The sequence below is a fragment of the Canis aureus genome, chromosome 10 (genome assembly GCF_053574225.1).
Source record: "Canis aureus isolate CA01 chromosome 10, VMU_Caureus_v.1.0, whole genome shotgun sequence".
Taxonomy (NCBI): Eukaryota; Metazoa; Chordata; class Mammalia; order Carnivora; family Canidae; genus Canis; species Canis aureus.
The window spans coordinates 14598332-14610661 of NC_135620.1; the positions used below are offsets into that span (position 1 = coordinate 14598332).

Below are 12330 nucleotides of genomic sequence, written 5' to 3' on the forward strand. Positions count from 1 at the left end.
ACATATAATGCTTACAGGGCTTTCCTTTCCTCCAAAAAATATACCTCTTTGAAAACAATAGAAAACTATCATGTTTCCAAACAGCCTATTCTGCTTTTTTGGAAACATGCTTTTTGGAAGTTCTTCGTGAGTGCTATATGTTTCCTAAAGTACATTTAAATTTATTATATTTGGGAATCAGAAGTTTTAAACTACATCTATCTTAAGACTCAGATAATCTGTGAATTTGCTAACAAACCCTGTAAAAGGAGATGGAAAGTGTCGCTCTGAGGGCAAATGCTGTGAAAACAATGCACAGGAATTCTAAGAAGTTTGTAGACACAGGGCAGGACAGAAATCCAATGACTTAATCTTGGGTACTTTAAAAGCCAATTGATTAAAATTAGGGGGAATACAAAATAGTCGTTTTTCCGCTCTTCTTTCTCAGCAGAAGCCTTTGTGTCTGTCTTCCTGTTACATTACAAAGGGTCTGGGTTAACAACAAGCATTACTCGTATTGGAAAATAAAAAATCCATCTTTTCAAGAAAACAAAATAATACAATCTTGGAAAGAGATGGGCAGACAAGTACTTTTTTCAACTATGACTTTCATTTTCCTGAAAGGAGCACAAGGAAAATATGGAAATTCAATGGGTGTTGAAACATGTTCACTCTGTATTAGCTTTATTTAAATTAATCCCTAGTTTATCATTCAGATCTTTCAGCTTCTCTGCATTGATCCTGCTTTCTGTTTTCAAACTTGTCACATGCAAATGTTATAAGTTAAAAACTCAGACTGTCTAAAGTGAAAAAAAAATTGTTTACAATTGGCCTCAACTTTTGAGATAGCTATATTCAAATGAATAGGACGCAGCATTTTTAAAGTGCAAAATATACTCTTTTGGCTCAACATGAAAAATTATACAACTAGAAATTACTGCAGTCATTTCTCTAAGGACAAATCTCGTGAAAAGCTGTTTTGAAAGTTAGCCATGAAATTATAAATTATGAGAAACACTGAAAAGTCATTTAAAATGAGTGTATAAAATGCAATTACAAATAAAACCAGAGTGGGAGAGGTAGCATACAGTAAATAAAATCAAATAAATACTGTACAATAACATACAAAATTTTGCTTATAAAAAATTGAAAATTGATTTTGAAACATCCATTTTCCCTTCTTTCGAGGGTTTTACAATGAAATTAAAATTTAGGCCTGGAGTCTCTGTAAAGATTTTCCAAATGTTATTAATTACTGGCATTGTTTTTTGCCAAAACCTCTCTGATCTGTCGGTCTAATTCACTTATTATTCGATCCTCGTGATTATACACACCCGTCCTCATCAAAGTATCCCTTTCTTCTATGAGTCGAGTCAAATAATCATCCAAACCTTCTTCCAGGGCATTGCCACGTGGGCTGTCCATTTTTCCGCTTGCAATCTCTCTGGAATCCTGGTACTGTTTCTGTTCCTGCTGCCTTAACCTGAGAAGTCAAGAACAAATGCCACTCTAGCAAGCAACAAGTGGTGTTCTGGTTTTTGATTTTTTTTTAGTTAATACCATTTTAAAAAATGATTTAATGGTAAATTATGCCTGTAGTATTATTTTTAGGAAGACCACAAAAGCCAGTCTTCTACTCGGCTAGCCAGAGTTAGCATGCTCATAAAAGACAGTTTTGCAAACAATACTTGTTTTTCTAATTGCAAAATATATAATAAAAACTGCAGTTCTAGCAATGTGTAAAACAGAAAATAAGACTGTGACTATCTTATCCAGAGATAAGCATTCAAAGTAATAATTCTCTGTATTTTTCAATTAAAAAATGCACATGCATCTTAAATATTTTTCTAAAAAATTAGCGATAGGATATAGGCAAAGCTGTATACTACTTTTTTTCACTTACTGGTACAATGAATGTTTTCCTACATTTTTATGTGTCTTGTAAAGGGTGTCACAGCATTCTTTCACTTGGATGTACCCTTACTTAACCATCCTTTATTGCTGGTCTTTAGGCTGTTAGTAAATCCTTGTTTTTGTAGTTTTGAACAAAATTTTCTTAAGGCACTCAACAAATACCTATTTTTCCAAACAGTGCTAGGAGTTTAGGATACTGCAGTGACTCGAGAAAACTCTATTTTACAGAGCTTACATCACTAAGTATTTATGGAAAGTGACATTGTTTCGACGTGAACGCCCCTCTCAGAGGCATGTACATTTTAAGACTTTGTATGTTTGGGATGTCTCATCCAGGAGCCAGAGAACAGAAAGCAGCTACCACACTGGGATTTGGGTATTTCCAATCGAATACTGTTAATCACATGGCCTTATGAATGTTCAGCATACTTAGTGTACTTTCCTAGGTGATAGTAACACCAACTTGGGACAGTGGAGTACGTTTTAATCTAACTGAAAATGTACAATTAAGAGATAACTTCATACTCTTCTATGCAAGTGGCTATAAAAATGTTTTAATTTGCAACTACTCCTAAATTTTATCTTTATAAAATAAGAAGGATGAAGCAGCTGAGTCTAAGCCCCTGCTTCTGGATGGTCTTCAGAATAAGTATGCCAACGAGGACCAAATCCACTTCTAAATTTCTGCAGAGTTGGGGAGAGGCAGAGGAGCCTGTGAGGAGAGTCCTGCTCTAACAAACAAGAAGGACTGGGCACCGGAAAGGGTACAGGACTGTTGATAGTATGGCACTTTGGTGTGTTCAGGTGACCCTCTCAGATCCCCACAAAAGAACAGGAAACTGAATTATTGAGTCCAAGAAGGACCTCAAACACCTCCATCTGTTCTAAGACAAAAAGCCTAAGTGTCATAAAAGCACTGTGCTTTGGGACTGGGGTGGCAATCAAGTGGTTAAACGGGATAGTGGTACAAATTAGAGCAATCAGTATGGACGATCCCTCTACTTTAATTCTTACAGCTTTCTTGGAGAAAGAGGTCCGCTATGCAAACTAATAATATACAACATCAAACTATGTATGAAAAAGCCCAACCATGTTCTTGTTCATCTGTTTATGCATTTAGGATAAACAGAATTTTTACACAAGTGATAGATTATCCCTACTCTATACATACGACAGCAACATTTTAGAAGGCAAGGATCACGTTATTTATAACATCTTCCATGTCTACAGCACTCTGTGGACACCAATTATCTGCTGAATAAAAAGAGAAAGATAGCCAAAATTGAGCCCTGTAGATGGCACTTGACCTTTTCCAATGGATATTGGAAAAGACTAATATACTAATGTATATTAGTATTGTAAATACTGAAAAGACCTGATAGAGTAAATGCAGGTGTCAAATGTAGGTGATACGGAATGAATTTTGTACTCCCCATAGTTAGTATGCTGAAGCTCTAACCCCTAATGTGATGGTATTTGGAGAAGAGGCCTTTGGGAGATGATGACGTTTAGATAAAATCATAAGGGGACCTCATGATGGGATAGCAGTCTCATGAGAAGAGTCACAAAGGAGATTGCTCCCTCGCCCAGTGTGGCAGCTATGGATAAGCCAGCAGGTCCTCACGGAATCTAACCATGCTGGCAGGTAGATCTAGAACCTGTAGCCTCTAGAACTACGAGAAAATTTCTGTTGTTGAAGCCACCTAATCTATGGTGATCAGTAGCCCAAGCTAAGACAGTAGTCTTTGCTGAAACAAAAATACTAGTGTCATGATAAACTCAGTTAAAAAGTCTTCCCCCAAATTCCCCTCCAAAAAGAACTTTTTACACTGCTTGCTAATGATAGTTTTTCTAACATAAGATACTGCTGAAATTGTCACTAAGATGAACATGACATTACTAAGAACTACAGTGTTGATCAGTAATTAAAAATATAGCCATAGGAACACCTGGGTGGCTCAGCTGGTTAAGCATCTGATTGTTGGTTTTGCTTCAGGTCATGATCTCAGGGCTGTGAGATTAAGCCTCGTGTCATGCTCTGCACTCAATGTGGAGTCTGCTTGAGAATCTCTCCCTTTCCCTCTCCCTCTGGGCCCTCCCCACACTGACTCTTTCTCTAAAATACATATTTTTTTTAATTGCCATAAAATCATATTTGTACTCCGGCTCCATGACCTTGGTACTTAAATCTCTAATCAGCAGGTTCTTCGTCTCTAAATGGGGTATCTTCCTCAAAAAAAGTTGCTTTCAAGATAAAAAAAAAAAAAAAAAAGAAGAAAGCATTTATTATATAGTACCTGGCACACACTAAGGGCTGAATAAGTATGAGTAATTTAGGATTAATAATATAAATAGGTTTTAAGTAATATTTTAGGTTATTAAAATTTCAGTATAATCAATTACTTTGAAATAGTAACAACAATCCTACAACAGTCACACAAAATAAAATTTAAAGTACACTATGAATAGGACTGAGAAAGCTAAACACAGCTACACTCATGGCAATAAATTGAGTGTAATGGTCTTCAGTGTAGATGTCTGATTCTGTCAGTGCACTGACTATACTAGGTACGTGACCTCCTTTATTCTTGATGGCCCTGACATGGAATCCGCCCTGGACCAATGGCTGAGAGGTTCTCTTACTGAAACTTGTTTCTGTATAGAAAAAAGGGGGCCTTTTTTGGTTATCATACCTGTTTAATTCATTCCTTATATCCAACAACTCTTGTCTCTCGGTCTTCACCGTATCTTTTTCCTCTGCAGCCAGGTAACGTAGTCTCATCTGTTCCAATTCTTCCTGCTGTTTTTTGAGACGAGCCATTTGACTTTCTTGTTCCCGCTTGAAAGAAAGAAACAAGCCAGAACTCTGATGTTTTAGTGGTAAATCTACTTTGCAGGACCTGGACTTGCGATCATAATCCTATTAGACAGTACCTATCACGATGCAGCCTTGCGCTGTACTTCTGAGTCACACACTACCTTGAAAGGCCAAGGTTCTCCTGAAAAGTTGTGTTGTCTAGTAAGCTACAATGATTCCAGGCCCAGTCAGTGAAGGTTAGCTAAATACTATAAGGTAACAGAAGGTGAAGGCAGGAAAATGAGTTGCCACAAGGACCAGTGGTAAAAGCACCTAAGAAATGGTTAATTATACAAAGATATGCCATGAAAAATGGAATTATCTGTCTTCACCTTGTCACTAATTCTACTTCCACCTTTGGTAATAATATGACTTTCTCCTTTTATCTCTAAGTTTACACAAGAATCTCTACACATATGATAAAATTTCTTTAAAAAACAAACGTGCAACCTTCTACAATATGGATATTCGATAATTTGTTCAACCGGTCTCTCAATAGCAGACTTTTGGTACTACAAGCAACACTGCGGTAAAACATCCTATCATCTAACAGAGTTAGCTCATGGTTCTTTGAACATATTTCTTAAGGGACAGGTGCTTTTCTTTCTTTCGGACACAACTCCCATAGGGGAGAGTTAGTAGGTATATGTCGTTCTCTTTTTCCAACATAAACATTTTCTGAATGGTAAAATGCCAGATGACAAATGTCCATTGTGCTTACATTTTACAAAGCAAACTACTCCATGCAGATCAAGAAACAGAAGGTATTCAGAACCCCAGAAATCCCTCTGTGCTTCCTCCCAGCCACTAACCACTCCTTAAGGTAACTACTACCCTAATTTCTAATACCACAAATAAATTTTGACTGCTTGAATTTCATAGCAATGGAATTGTATCTATTACTTTGTGTTTGGCTTCTTCAAGTTAGTAACATTGTTTTGCAGATTCATTTGTATTTGGTATAGTTGATGACTGCCATTACTACACAGTATTATATTGGATGAATATGTAATCTATTCATTCCACTGTTAAGGGACGTTTGGTTACTTCGTAGTTTTGTTCTCTTAATGCTGATGTGAACATGACTGGACGTGTCTATGAGCCCATGTTTGTATGCCTTTCTATTGGGTATGTACCTAGGATTCAATCAGAAGGGCCCTAGGGGAGGAGAATTTCAGTTTTAGTAAGTACTATCAAATAGTTTTCAAAGTAGTAGTACTCATTTATACTTCTCTGTGAGCACTCTAATGCTCTGTATTTTTACCAGCATTCGGTAATATAACTTTTTTTTTTTTGCCATTTAAACCATTCTGATAGGTTATGTGGTGGTATCTCACTATAAATTTATTTTGCACCTTTTTCAAAACCTAATAAGGTTGAACATGGTTTAATATTTTTAATGGCACTCTTTTGTAAAGTTTCTGTTCAACCATTTGGCACCTGGCTCTATTTGGCTATGTGTTTTTCCTTACTGCTATATTCATAGTTCTTTATATATATAGGAGTAAGTCTTTTGTTGGTTGAATTTCAAATATTTTCTACTAGTTTGGTCTTGTCTTTTCATTCCTGTAAGGATATTTGACTTAATTTTAACATAGTCCAAATTTATCTTTTTTTTTTTTTTAAGATTTTATTTCTTCATGAGAGACACACAGAGAGAGGCAGAGACACAGGCAGAGGGAGAAGCAGACTCCTCACAGGGAGCCCGATGCGGGACTCCCAGACCTTGAGATCACGCCCTGAGCTAAGGCAGAAGCTCAACCACTACGTCACCCAGGGGTCCTTTATCTATTCTTTTTTGGCTAGTGCCTTTTATGTACAATTTAAGGGAATTTTTGCCTGCCTCAGTCTTGAAGCAACTCTTGTATGAAGATGTTCTTTTATACCATCTTGAAGGTTCATTTAGATCAATTCATATGCAGTTGGTTTTAAGTATGTGTGAGATCAAGTTTCTTTTATCCCCCCCATGTAGAGCTCCAACTGACATGGCAACATTACTAAAAAAATATCTCCTACTGCTTGGCAGTAACACCATTCACACACTTCTGTCTATATATATATATATATATTTGGGTTTGTTTATGGACTCTCTAATGTGATTGATTTCTGTCCTTGCATTAAATCATACTGCCTTAATACCGTAACTTTTAAAATAATAACTCTTGATAAGTGATGGTATAAGTCTTACATTTTCATATAAGTCTCAGTTTCTATGACTAAAAAAACAGGCTCCTGGGATTTATGATTATGCTTAATCTTCTGAATACCTTGGCCAAAACCTTTATCTTTATAATACTGAGTCTTCAAACAGTAAACATTGTCTATTTCTTTAATTATTTAGATCTCATTTAATTTCACTTAATACTTTATAATTCTCTTTATACTAAGGTAACAACTTTCTTAGAATATGCTCCTAGGTATTTCTTCTTTTTAGATGTTATAGTAAATGGCAGAGTTTTTAGATTCTCATTTTCTAATTGGCTCTGGTACAGAGAATTAATGTTGATATTACATACTGATTTGGTTTCCAGCAAACTTGCTAAACTCACTTAATTCTACTAGGTCATTACATCTCCTGTCTTGATATGCTGTATTTCTTGGTTCAAAACATTTTCTAATTTTGCTTGTGGCTTTCAGTTTAGCTATGGGTAATTGGAAGTATACTACCTTATTTTCAATCATTTGGGGATATTCTCTTTTCATTAGTAATTTCTAGCTTAATCTCCCTGTGGACAGAAGATACTCTAAATTACAATCTTCTGAAATTTGTTGAGTAGTCTGATCTTGCATATGAGCAATGTGGCTACGTGGTCCATGTGTACTAGAATACATGTTTAGACTTTTCTGATGAAATACTCTACATATACCAAGGGTTGTGTTGTCTATCCTAAATCTTTACTAATTTTCTTGTTTGCTCTATCACTTGCCAAGAGTTACAGTAAAATTACCATTATGAACTTGTCTACTTTAAAAAAAAAAAAACTAAAAAGAAAAGTAAAGTTTACTGAACCATAGTAGAAAGCTCTCAAAGGAGGGGATCCAAGATGGTTGCCCCTTTTTAATTCTCAACACATTGCTTTATATGAATCTGTGGCTATTGCCAGGTACACACAGAACATGTAGAAATGTTGTCATCTTCCCAGTGAATTGATGAACAATTTACGGCAACGCCTCTTGCCCTGAAGTTTACTTTGCCTGATACAAGTAGTGCTAGACCATCTTTATGATTAGTATTAATGTGGTAGATACTTTTCCCTTTTCACAATTTATCCATTCTGTATCCTTAGATTTAAGCTGTGTCCCTTCTAAGTAGCATTCTGCTATATTTTTTAGTTTTTCATGTAATATTTGTCTCTAATAACAGTATTTAGTCCATTTATATTTAAAGCAATTGGTGATATAAATGGCTTAAATCTTTGTGTTAGGATGATCTATGTTTGATCCCTCTTTTTGATGTTATTCTCTCCTCTGGTCTTTTTTTTAGTTAATCCTTTGTCATTCCATCCCCCACCCCCACCCCATCAGCTGCTTAGTCATTTTCACTGTCCTTTTAGAAATAATACAGATCAGGACGACTTTGACAACTTCACAAATAATGGAACATACTTGCAACATTTTAATTCTATTTGTTCCTTCGTATCTTTTCTACTTTTGTTCTTCTGGATTTTTGTCCTGAATTTTATTTCTACATATATCTTAAACCCAACCAATGCTGTGAGTGTTGTTTCCTCCCATCAACAACTATTTATTCTCCTGTTTTCATCTGGGATCATTTTCCTTCTGCCTAGAGAAAACCTATTTTTCCTTTAGGTTTACCATGACAGTCTCCCAGTTTTCGTTAAGTCTGAAAAGTCTTATGTTACTGTTCTTTATGAAGAACACATAGAACGTGAGGTTGGCAGTTAATCCTCTGTCAGTACTTCAAGGATGTTATGAATTCCTATGCTGCTGTGGTAAAGTCATCTGACAGTCTTACTGTTGCTTCTGTGAAGGCCAAGTCTTCCTGTACTCCCATCCCTTAAGGTTTTCACAGTGCTTTTTTGACAACTTTACTATGATGAATCTAGGTACTGTTTACCTCATATTTATCCTGCTTAGGGTTCATAAATATTCTTGAATCTATAAACTGATACCTTTTTCACTTTTAGAGAATTCTCACCTAGTCTGTCTTAAAATACTCCCTTCTCTCCCATTCTGATGTCTTCTGAGGGCTTGCTGGAGTCTTAATATTTGTGTCTCCTCCAAATGCATATTGGTTTCCCTTTTTGAAAGGTAGTATCATACTGCTTTACTGTTATGAAAAATCTATATTAGTACCAGTTTTTGCTAAACAAATCCTAAGAGGATTTTTACTACTAGGAAAAATCTATTTCCATACTAATGTAGGTCTTTTGTAAAAGCTAAGTGGTGTAACATCAACTGTGGGGAAGTTGGGGATACTCTCTGCTTTGCATTATTTCGACTTCCAATAAGTTTCACAGGAATTCTCTACTTTCAGATAGCTGGAGAAATGTGTGTAATGAAACCTAATCCTCATTTTGAGCTGTTAGGGGATGGGGCCTTTGGGAGGTAATTAGTTCATGAAGGCGAGCCCTCATAAATGGGATTATTGCCCCTATAAAGGAGACCCCGAGTGCTCACTGGCCCCTCTACCACATGAGGACACAGCAAAAAGGTTGCCATTTATGAACTTGGAAGCAGGCCCTCACTAGATACAGAATCTGACCATGCTGGCTGCCACCTTGATCTTGGCCTTCCAGCCTCCAGAACTGTGAGAAACCAATGTCTGTTGTTTGTTAAGTCTGTGGTATTTTGTTATGGCAGCCCAAATGGTCTTAGATTTAGACAGGGTACATAGTTACACACACACACACACAAGGCCGTCTCATTCTCTATGCCACATGTTGTTCATGTTCTTTGCTATAGTTTCCATCTTTCCCCCCAGCTCCCACTTTCAGTTCGGATGCTTTTTTATTGACTTCAGTTTATATATGCTTGGTTCCTATATCCAATCTGCTATTAATTCATCTATTGAATTTTATACTGCATTTAAAATCCTTTCACATCTAGAATTTCTGTATCATTCAGAAGATTTCAATTCTCTACCATCATTGTCCATCATATCACCTTTTTTCTAGAACAGAGTGATAGCTGTTATTTTAAATTTGGCTTCTAGTGATTTGAAAATCTAGATTACCTATTGACTTACTTCTATTGAGCAAGAGACCTAAAAACCATGCAAGTGGTTAATAAAAGATGCTCCAAAGTAGTAATCATGGATTATGAAAATTGAAGCCACAAAGTGATAATATTTCAGACCCACCAAACTGGAAAAAATTAATGCATGTTATAATAGCCAAATGTTGGACATGGTATGAAGAATAACAATTACACATTACTCCTGGGAGCTGAAAAGTTGTACAACCACTTTGGAAAGTAATTTGGCCATATTTAGCAAAGCAGAAGAAATCAGTGAACCCTATTACCAGAAACACCAGTTTTCAAAATAAATACTGGAGAAACTCAGACACATACAAAAATCTTCATTGTTGTCTTATTCTGTTAAAAAAAAATCCACTGAAAAAGGACCGGATAAATCATGCTACATTCATATATTGGCTTTGAATGAAGCCAATGAAGATGAACTACAGCTTCTTTCCTCAAAGTAGCTAAATCTTAAAAGCAATTTTGAGTCCTATAAGGTAGACAACAGAATTATTCAAAAACATAAAAGTAAAGGAAAGCAAAGGAAAAATAAATACCAAATTTAAGCAGTAGTCACCTCTGGAGAGGATGCAGTTGAGAAAAGGCATACAGAGCCTTTTCTCTAAAGCACTGATAATGCTGTTTCTTAAAATAGAAGGTGGGGGTTACAGTTGTTTAAGAATCGTATTCCGTTTTTTTCTTTTCTTCCTCTTTGTACTGTTAGGATGTATATCTTTCAAAAAGTAATTATTAAAAAAGGAAAAGAAAGCTCAACAAAAATACACCAAAATGTTAACAATGGCTGGGAGGGGATTATGGTGACTGGCGATTATTATTTTCTGTGTTAGGCAGTGTTGCAAAATGTGCATTTGTTTACAATTAGCAATGTTTTTCATGACAAGCAGAAGAAAGTAACACTAAAAGCCAATTTATAGTTTTAGGTTACTCTATAAAATTGTAACATTATAAAACTTGAAACATTCTAGTTCTGAAACATTGAAGAAAAGGCTTTAAATGCCTTGAATTTTTCTTCAAGTATATGGCATTAACAATAATCACACATACACGCACAAAAATTAGAGATTTAGAGAAAGAAATCCTCTCCCTTGCCAGGTGCTCTGGTTAAAGGCTCCTCAATCAAGTGAGTATAATCTTTATTTTGCCTTAGCTGCCTATAAATCCAGGGAGGAGATGTAAACATGCATACACTAGACTAAACAGCGGCTAAAAAGTGGCCACTACTTACTCTCCCACTCACACATACCATGTAAGTCTGTGGGAAAAACTTACCACTAAACTAAGGAACTCAAGTAAAGTTTTCTGAAAATAACCCAGAGCTGACAAGGCAGTAGGAGGGCCTGGATGGTTTCAAGACACAGTTTTTAACCAAGACTTGGACCTCCAACTGTTTTCTTAAACAAAGATTTACATCCCATCCTTGGCTAAATTACTTATAAATTAATCAAATTAATTACCCTGAGTGGATAAGCAGGAGGCTGGACAAGATACTGCTGATGTCAGCCAATGAAGTCTGTGTTGTTTTAACTAAATATATCAGAGCTTAGTTTTAAACAGATCTACTGTGCACAAATATGGTAAGGGAACCATATCCTAACCCAAAATTTTAGTCCTGTTTCCTGTCCTGGGAACAGATGTACCTAGTTTTAATTGATCTGACATAATGAAACTGTTAGATTTTCTATAGCAACAAGTTCATACCTCTTCATGCTTCATTTTTTAAAAGTAGCTGCTTTTTATTCTACCCAATTATTTCCTAAGGTGACAAGGAATGTCAAGTAAGGCGACAATCTTGAGTATCTGAAGAACAAGGAAACTCAAGTGTTGGTTTTGGTTTAAAAATATTTCGATAATGTACCTTCGTGGACATGGGGGGAAAAAAGAAACTAATTTTCCCGTTAACTGTCTAACCATCAGAATTCTTTAAGATCTGTGCTATCCACTGTATCAAAGATACCAAATTCAGAATGTCTCAGTATCATTTCCTTATTTCTAAGTTAGGACCCACTTTATGTTCTATTTTGCAGCTGTTGCCTCCCCAGTTAGCAAGAAACAACACCAACAAAAACTACAGCTTGGAAACACAGATTTTTATGGTTGTAAAGCAGAAGAAAAGATTTTTTTCTAAGTCATTAGAAGAGTATGATTTTTTAATTCACAAATTGACTATACTGGGTCACCTTTGAGTAATGGAAATCTGTTTAAACATTCTTTTGGCAATAGGGACCAGGCATTAGATCTTATTTCCAAGCTTTACCAGCTGGGTTTTGTCATTAACATTTATTAACAATCTAAGATATGGCTTTCCCTGTCTAATCCGTACTACACAAATGTTTTGTATGGCCCTCCAGAGGATT

At 35.9% G+C, this 12330-nt stretch overlaps 1 protein-coding gene across 7 annotated transcripts in view; it reads right to left on the reverse strand.

Moving 5' to 3' along the window:
* Nucleotides 1-646: 646 nt before the first annotated feature.
* Nucleotides 647-12330, reverse strand: part of CEP120 (centrosomal protein 120) — a 118967-nt gene continuing 107283 nt past the window's right edge. For 6 of the 7 annotated variants that reach the window (XM_077911431.1, XM_077911428.1, XM_077911430.1 and 3 more), the window contains 2 exons: nucleotides 4587-4732; nucleotides 647-1462 (listed from right to left, as the gene is read on the reverse strand). In XM_077911431.1, coding sequence (XP_077767557.1) covers nucleotides 1228-1462; nucleotides 4587-4732 — 381 coding nt within the window. In that variant the 3' untranslated portion in view covers nucleotides 647-1227. The remainder of the gene's footprint in view (nucleotides 1463-4586; nucleotides 4733-12330) is intronic. The other variant, XM_077911433.1, reaches the window with a different exon arrangement.